We start from the raw sequence: 9,154 nt of genomic DNA, 5'->3' as shown, positions 1-9,154 counted from the left end.
GCTAGATGAACAAAATCAGTTGATCTCCCAGCTGTTCTTCTCCCTTGATGCTGCCAGTCTTTTTAAGAGTCAACATGTCAAGTGTATAAAGGGCAGCATAGATTGTACGTATTTATTATGGAACCTCCAGAAGTCAATGTAATCTGTTTCAGATGATGAGCAGTTCAAAGCTGTTGCATTTGAATCCATGAATCCTTGCATGAGAGAAGTCACAGGGAACAACACTATGTTTAAGTGTTTCTTCCAAGTACTTCAGAATGAATCTTACAGCAGTGAACCAAACTGATGACTGTCAGGAATATTCCTGTCCAGAGAGATCTGCTTCTTTCTCTGTCTATGTGATTCTGTATGTGGCCGCAGCAGCTGTGGCTCTTCTGACCGTGTGTGGAAACCTGCTGGTCATCATCTCTGTTAGTCACTTCAAGCAGCTCCACACTCCTGCTAACATCCTCATCCTCTCTTTAGCTGCGTCTGATCTGCTGGTCGGAGTTTTTGTGATGCCGCTTCATTTGTCTTCGCTCATCGAGTCATGTTGGATTTTTGGACCAGAGATGTGCTCGGTTTTAAATTTTGTGACTTTTCAAGCAACAAGCGTGTCTGTTCACACTGTGGCTCTAATAGCAGTTGATCGGTTTCTGGCTTTACACTCTCCTTTTTTTTACTCAGAGAAAATCTCACCCACTGTGATCTACATAGCAACTTTATTCAGCTGGCTGTTTTCACTCCTTTATAACTTCACTATTCTCTTCATTAATAGAAACTTCACTTTCATGTGTCCAGGAGAATGTGTTTCTACTATTGATGGGGTTTCATCCTTCATTGATCTCCTGGTTGTGTTTCTTATGCCATGTACACTCATCATAATATTATACACTCATATTTTTGTCATTGTTAGGAAACATGTGACTGCTATAAGAGCCCTTCAGGTTCACAACAGCAAAGAATCTTCTAAAAACAGAGTCAGTGACAAATCAGAGCGAAAAGCTGCATTATCTCTCGGGATTCTGGTTATTGTGTTTCTCCTGTGTTTACTTCCATATTATATTTGTTCTTTAGTGATTCCATATGATCATGCTGACTTAATTTATGTCAGAGATATCACTGTAATATTTTTCTTACTTAACTCCACCATTAATCCCATCATTTACGCTTTATTCTATCCCTGGTTTCAGAAAAGCTTAAAATTAATTTTCTCATATAAAGTGTTTAATAAAGACTCCTCTCTGATGAATGTGCTGTAAGTCATTGAATGTAAGAGTGAATCAGACTTTTTCCTGTTGTCTATTTTTCAGATGTACTTCGCATAGGTTAATGTGTTTTTATTATTTTTTTCAAATTAAACATGACAGTGAACACATCGTGTCAGTAAATTGTGCAATAATAGTTTAATAATCTCACTTAATGAAATTAATAATTAGAATTATTGAATATAGTGCTTTATTTATAGCCTATGAATACAAAAGGGTTTTTCAAAGATAAAGTCTTAAAAGTTTTAACGGAAAAGTTTTTTCGGAATTTTAATGTTTAATCAAAACGCCAGGGAACACCTATAAGTCTGCAAAAGCCAGGAGAAAGGGCTGGCAAAAAGCAGACTATTTAAATCCGTTAGAAGTGTGTTAGATGTTTTTATCACTTAATAGCCTATATTTTTGTATTTTAATAATTGCATAATTACTTTGTGCATTGTAATGTCAGAGTCACACTAGAACATGGGAACAAATAAAAGTGAAGTACAAAAAAAATATTTTTAATAATATTAGTTATTTAATTTTTAGTTATATTATAGTCTCTTTTATAAAAGGCACTGTTAAATAAATGGTGTTCTGTTTATAAAAGCGACCAAATAGAAACGATCTTAGTAGCCTACACTGTAAAATAATTTTTGCTGCATTAAATTAAGGCTGTATAGTCATTTCAACTGTTAAATAGGAAGTTAGTAATGATGAATTGCTTGTGAAAGTGAAAACTGATAAACTTATGTTAATGTTAAAATATTTTGCCATGAGTTATTGATCACATTTTTCCCCAGTGTAGTTCATTGTAATGACTTTGTGTTTTCCTCTTTTGTGCACTTTTACATAATACACCAACACTTGTATCTGTTCCCAAGAAAGTGGTGGCTGAAATATGTGCAGTAAGTGGACATTTTCTATATAACTTTCCAAAGGAAAGAAAGTATAAGACTTTGTAATGTCCATTTGTTTCCATTGGAGCATATGGTGGAATATAGTGGATATGGAGGAACTAGCCTACCTGCAAGTGCATAAATAACTTTACTTCATTTATACTTGTATGCTTTATGGCTGCAATATAAGTTGCAGGATTCCACATCTACAGAAAGGCCTACAGAAGAGTCTGCACAGACAGAGGAGACATAGGCCTACAGGTGGGCAGTGTATAACGTCTCCTTTTTATTTGTTGCATAAGGCATGTGTCTAATATCACTTGTTGCAGGCACTTGACCACTGGCTTTTCTTTACAAAGAACAGTTGAAATAAAACTCAAGGAACTAAGCATATTTGTCTTTTATTAAACATTTAATGAAAAGTTGTGTTTTTTTTTTTTGTTTGTTTTTTGGCAATGTTGTGTAATATGGCACATGCAACAATGTCACAGGCCCTGTCAGGTGTGCAACCCTCAGACTTTTCAGACACTGACTTCTTCCCCTTAGTTAGCCAAAGTTCATTTCATTGTGTGCCCTTGTCCTGGCTAGAGCTGCATTGTAACTGGTTTGGGTCAGGGAATGGGGTCATAAAACACCTGTCTGCAGGCAGGAACATGTCATAATCACCTATGAAAAAAATGCAGTTCTGTTAGGATCAGCATAAGTGTATGTAATACAGTGAGCTTGATATTTAATTGTGGAACTTTCCTTACCACTTTCAAATAATGTGCATAAATGTGAATCTCTGAAAATTCTTAAGTCATGCACAGATCCTGGCCATTTTGCTTTCACATTTGTGATATGGAAGATTTTAGTCAACTGCCTTTTTTTATTTGATATAATATTACTAATCTGGAATATTAAGAATCACAATAGTAACTGGGCTGCACATTTACATTGTGAATCCCCTTTCTGTTCACATAATCCCCTTCATTGAGGCCTTGATGGCAGTCTATGGTAGCCTATAGTCTATGGTACCAATCACGTTAGTGAAGCCTGAGTGACATATCTGTAATCGGCATGGTCATGATTGTATGATCTTCATAAAAAATTATGATATAGCCTAAAAAAAAAAAACTGCTTTACAACATTGGGTCTTAACTGGCTTGGAAATGCCACAAAATAAATAAATAAATAAATAAATAAACCAGTTTATTAAGCATAAAAGCGACAAAAAACGACAATCTCACGAATCACGAGAAAAAATATATATCTCAGAAAGTGCACTATCACGCTACGCTGGACTTCCTGCATCAGCTCCGCTTATGAAGCCGGGATCTAATCCTGTTAACATGAAATAAGCCTGCTCCCGAGCAGGTTTAAGATTGCGCACCTGTTGCTATGACAGCAAGTCCAGGATGAGTGTTGAAGAACCAAACAATCCAAGATCATGCCGAATCGCCAACAATCAAATCCAGCTAAGTGAGTTAGCGACGTACGAAGAACGGACCCCAGTTCATTTCATTAACTCACATAACCGTTCAGATTTTTTAAATATTTCTTATTACAGTCAATGCTTTTATGGGAGCCGAATCGTAAGAGTCACAGAGTGCTTCTCAAAATGAAGTTTTATGTAACAAAGTTCGGGAGGAGCACGTTCAGGTAATCAACCAATCAACTCAAGAGGAAGCCAGTATAAATAAAGCTTTTCCTCACCTTCTGTCTTGTCCTCACCGACAAGTTTCTCAGCATCCCTCCACCACCCCATCACCTCACACTCGGCTGGGTCTACCCCATTATAGGGGGAGGTACTCTGGGTTCGGGCAAAATTCCGAGCTCGGAGCCCTCCCCTGGACAGCAAGCCAAATACGCATAATACTATTAGATTTCATGTACGTGTGAACTTGTGAACAGAAGGCTGCATCCTAGTGAATCTGTGTCCTTCTTCAGTCCAGTAATTTAGAGGCTTGTAGAGTCTTCCTCAGCAATAGATGCTAGAATGAGATGGTCTAGTAAGTGTGCATGGCCACGTCACACGTTCCCGCCCCCACGGAAAATACCATTAAAACGTAATTTTGTATTAAAGCTCTTTATATTAACTGACTTTAATACAATAAAGTGAATAGCATTCGTCTGTGGTCTCCCATTGGCTTACATTATTGGCAGTTTAGTGTTAAGTGATTAATTTACACCAAAACAAAAGATTACATGTATGCCTTCATCTCCGAAAACATTATTTTTGTCTTACATTTCAAAATAATTCAGACAAGTTAAGTGCCGACTCGTTTTCCATCAGTTCTTATTCGTGAATTGGAATGTGTGCTAAGATTTGTGGATGATTTAACACTTGATGTATCCTTCAAAATGAGCTGAATGAATGACTTGAATCGAAGGCTGCCTTCTAAGGATCCTTCAAATTGAGGCGGCCTTCGAAGGCGCTTGATGACATGGCAGCTGAGATAGGCTGCTTTAGGTGTCATGTCTCCGGTCTGATTCGCCTGTTTTCTTGTCCTTATGTTCATTGTCTGTGTGGTTTGTTGTCTCGGAGCACATGGCTTTGTTTTGACAGTTCGCCATGTGCTCTGCTGTCATTGTGGTGTGGTTTGTTTCCCCACCCTCTCGTTCATCATCACTGCTCAGTCCCTGCACCTGTTATTGATTACCTTTCTTGTTAATTACCCTATGTATTCTCCTCGTGTCTTCTGTCTTGTGTCAGATCGTTGTGTTTGCTTCCCGCTACGCTTCGACCCAGCCTGTTAATATTTAACTCCAGTCGTGTCTTGTTCAGTCCTGTTTTGAGGCTCCAGTGCCGTTTGTTTTCTTTTGTGCATCTTCCTCTGTTGATTTCTCCAGGCCTTCTCTCTGCTGCCGGCTGGGTTTCAGCTCACTGGTCCCATCTTCCCGCCTCAGTCTCTTGCCTCTCATCAGCATGCGATCTTGCAACACGCCCCTCTCCCTCTGCCTGACGCCCTGCTGTTCTCCCGGCGCTCTGCCTCACCATATAAGGAGATGGACTTCCAGCGTTCTTTGGATCAGTTTGCCTGTTGCCTTTTGCTGTATTTGTTCAAAGGCTGCATCAGTCAGGTCAGATACATTTTCTGCTCAACCCCTCCTCCTCACCACAAACCAGAGCCCCATGCCAAAAAAAAACCCCATACGACGGTGATCCTAATTCCTGTCGGGCATTTCTCAATGCTCCTTAATAGTTGCTCTCCAGCCTCGTCGTCAGCAGTCTCCTCTACCTGACCCTAAGCCCATGTAGTTAGGCCATCTTCATCTCACACCCAAGGAGAGACAACAACGCCTCACCCGAGGCCTGTGCTTGCACTGTGGGAAGCCTGGAAGCCATTAAGTGTCCTTTAAAAGCCAAGGCTAATCAGTAAAGGGGGATCCTGGTGGGCGCTTCTCCCAGTGTTATTTCCCCTTCGTCTCGCAACCTGTTACCGGTCACAATCCATTTGAGGGCTCTTCTAATTACCGAATCTGACCGGGGTCCCGGCAGAGTACTACGATCTTCTCCAGGTGTTCAGCAAGTCCCAGGCCATGTCTCTACCTCCTCACCAGCCGTATGACCAGGCACTTCTCCGCCCAAGGGTCGTCTTTATTCCCTGTCTGGTCCAGAAAGAGAGGCTATGGACAAGTATTTTCACGATTCTCTCAATGCCGGTCTCATCCGTCCCTCTTCATCGCCTACTGGTGCGGGGTTCTTCTTTATCAAGACGCGGTCCTGTCTCAGCGGTCCCCTAAGGATGGGGGAGGATTTATCCCTGTGCCAACTTCTCCCATCAACTGAGCCCAGCAGACCATAACTACGACATTGGTAGCAGGGAGCTGTTGGCAGTCAGGTTGGCTTTGAAGGAGTGGCGCCACTGGTTAGAGGGGTCGGCACAACCCTTTTTAGTTTGGACTGACCATAAAAACCTTGAATATATTTGCTCGGCCAAGAGGTTAAATTCTCGTCAGGCCCACTGGGCACTCTTTTTTGGCTGGTTTAGCTTCACACTTTTGTACTGACCAGGATCTAAGAATGTCAAACCTGAAATCCTCTCTCGGCTGTTCGGGGCCCCCGAGGGTGAAACACTGACCGAGACTATCCTCCCTAGAGGAGTGGTGGTGGGCATGGGCGTCAGTTTGGTTTGAAATGTGCTGGGGACAGAGACGCATTCGGAAGTGCATTTTCAGAAGTGCTGGGTACAATGACGCATTCATTTTTTTTCTCTCTTTCGCGCAGGTTATGTTTTGAAAGACGATGTCCTGTAGCTCAGGCACGGCCCCACTTTTCAACAGGCCCACCCAAAACTTTCAAAAAAACAAAAAAAAAACTTTTACTATATTCTAATTTTGTCAATAATTATAAAAAAATCGCCAATAAGCTCATAATTTGTGCTAAAATAGTGTTTAGTTTTAAAAACCATTTTAAAAAGCTGGTTATATTTTGATGTTTCTGCGCAAGTTCAGCAGACAGTGAGGTTCGGGTTTGTTCCGATCAGAGCTTGTGAGTGGAGAGCGCATTTCTGAATATTCCGCTCCGCTCGTTCATTCCGCAGGGTCGCTCGCTCAACACAGATGTCCTGTTGCCTGGTTCGAAAATATGTGGAATAAGGGCTGCTTCCGACTAAAAGTTTTTTTCCTAGTCGACTAGTAGGCTAGTTGTTCATTTAAGTCATTCGTGGACAAATCGCCCCTTTATATTAATTTAATTACTTATATAGCCTACAGGATAATGAGCTTACGTAATATAGCCGCACTCAAGCGCACGACCGCACGCATAAAGCTTGCCACAAAGAACCGGTAAAAGTAATGATTATGAATGCGTCTAAATGTGTCTAAATACGCTGTGAATGTGAATGTGCATTATACGCTGAGTTTCGGTTCATTTATGAGACGAACTCCAGTTCACTCGCCGGCGCCTCCATGTCGTGATTCTGCTATATTTACTTCTTATTTATTAAATCCAGGCAATTGGTTCATGAAATATTGATTAAAATTAAGATATAATTAATACAAAACGAAATTTTGTATTTCAAAATACAAAGCTGTATGTTTGAGGCAGCTGTTCTGTTTGAGGTCTCTGTAAAAGTTTTAAAGCAGTCTTTTAGTGCCGCTTTCAAGAGCGCTCACGTCCGTAACCGAGAACTGACACGTTGTTTTTTCCCTCATAAATGCTAACACGGAAAATAAAATGAATATTATAATGTTTTTTGGTTAGGTCAGACAATGATTACCAAATTTCTCTCTCATATTGCTCGTCACAACCACTGAAAACGGTCAAAAAAATCGAACCAAAAGTCAAATTAATATGGACGGAAGTTAAAAGTGGTGGGTACAAAATGACTCATGACGAAATCTGGTGGGTACCCGTCCCCCCCGTCCCCCCCGTCCCCCCCGAAATCGATGCCTATGGTGGTGGGGTCCATTTCCTGGGGCATTGAGCGGGGAGTGAAGAAGGCCCGTCATCAGCAGAGGGTGCCAAGTGAGTTACCTGTCTGTCGACTCTTTGTGCCAGCGGTACTGCGCCTTGAAGTCCTACAGTGGGGACACACATCCAAGCAGACCTGTCACCCAGGAATTCGGAGATCATTGGCTGCTATCCACCAGCGGTTTTGGTGACCCTCCATGGGCCCGGACGTCAGGCAGTTTGTGTTGGCTTGCTATACCTGTGCCCAGAACAAGACTTTGAACCACCCACCCGTTGGTCTGCTCCAGCCCTTACCCATTCCCTCTCATCCTTGGTCACATTTGGGCCTTGATTTTGTCACTGGCGTTCCACCCTCAAGAGGTAACACTGTGATCCTGACGGTGGTGGACCGCTTCTCTAAGGCAGCCCATTTCATTCCTTTGCCCAAGCTTCCCTCAGCCAAGGAAACAGCTCAGGTGGTGGTCGTCCACGTTTTCCGGATTCATGGCCAACCGGTTGATGTGGCCTGCGACAGGGGACCCCAGTTTGTTTCACGGTTTTGGAAGGTGTTCTGCCGACAGATTGGGGCCTCTACGAGTCTGTCCTCAGGGTTCCATCCCCAGACCAACAGGCAGTGTGAGCTAACCAACCAAAATCTCAAAAGAGCCCTCCACTGCTTGGCATTCCAGAATCCTAGTTGTTGGTGTCAACAGTTGATGTGGGTGGAAAATGCCCCAAATTCCCTGCTGGTAGCATCTACGGGTTTGTCACCATTTCAATGTTCTGTTGGTTACCAAACTACTCTGTTTCCTTCACAGGAATCCCTCCCAGGGTTGCCAGGTAGCGTCCCTAAGGGGGGGTGCTGTCATGTCTCCGGTCTGATTCACCTGTTTTCTTGTCCTTATGTTCGTTGTCACATGGCTTTGTTTTGACAGTTCGCCATGTGCTCCGCTCTCATTGTGGTGTGAGCAAGCAAATAGAATCTAATCAAATATTTAATTATAACAATAGTAATTTCGCCTGATTGGTGAGTAGGCACATGAATTTGATCTAATATCTTAGTTAATGTTAATTAAGAAGGGCGCTGACCCGAAGACTTTAATAAAACACATTCAAACCATGTTCGTAGAAGGGCCTTCCATACAATCTCACATGTCTACTGCTCGCTCGCGCTTTGCTCTTCCGCACACGCAACGTCGTCTGAGAAAAGGTCTTCTTTTCTTTTTCAGCAAGTTCTTCGAGTACAACTGTTCGTCGTTCTTACAACCCCTTAAAAATAGAATAAAAAAAATGTATATATCGCTAGATGTATATATGGCCATACAGGCTGTATTTTTGTCATGTCAATTTTTTTTTTTTTTTTTTTATTGTTACTCAGAAATAATTAATACTTTTGCAGAATCACTTAGCTGTTTCAGTTCTATAATCATTACACCTAGATATTTTCACCAAAAGGCTTAATGAATTACTTCTCCAAAAATAATCATGTTAGTGTCAGGGCAGGTAGGCTATGAAGCGATTATTTTGTGACCATAAAAGATGTTTAATAAAGTAGCTGTGTTTATGTGAACACAATCCAGACATATTACATCTGCCATGAATGTCGTGTCTTACTCTATACTCATGCTGCTTCTCTGCCATTTATGAATCTT

At 41.6% G+C, this 9,154-nt stretch overlaps 1 protein-coding gene across 1 annotated transcript; it reads left to right on the top strand.

Moving 5' to 3' along the window:
* Positions 1-257: 257 nt before the first annotated feature.
* On the top strand, positions 258-1,241 carry LOC311304683 (trace amine-associated receptor 13c-like; the record flags this gene model as incomplete). The annotated part of the gene is made up of 1 exon (XM_084431860.1): positions 258-1,241. The coding sequence occupies one exon, from the start codon at positions 258-260 to the stop codon at positions 1,239-1,241; it is 984 nt and encodes a 327-aa protein (XP_084287986.1).
* Between the last annotated feature and the right edge of the window lie 7,913 nt (positions 1,242-9,154).

This window comes from Rutilus rutilus, assembly GCF_951802725.1.
Source record: "Rutilus rutilus genome assembly, chromosome: 15".
In the NCBI taxonomy this organism is placed as follows: Eukaryota; Metazoa; Chordata; class Actinopteri; order Cypriniformes; family Leuciscidae; genus Rutilus; species Rutilus rutilus.
The sequence above is the reverse complement of the archived record's forward strand: the minus strand, read 5'-3'. Positions and strand labels throughout refer to the sequence as shown.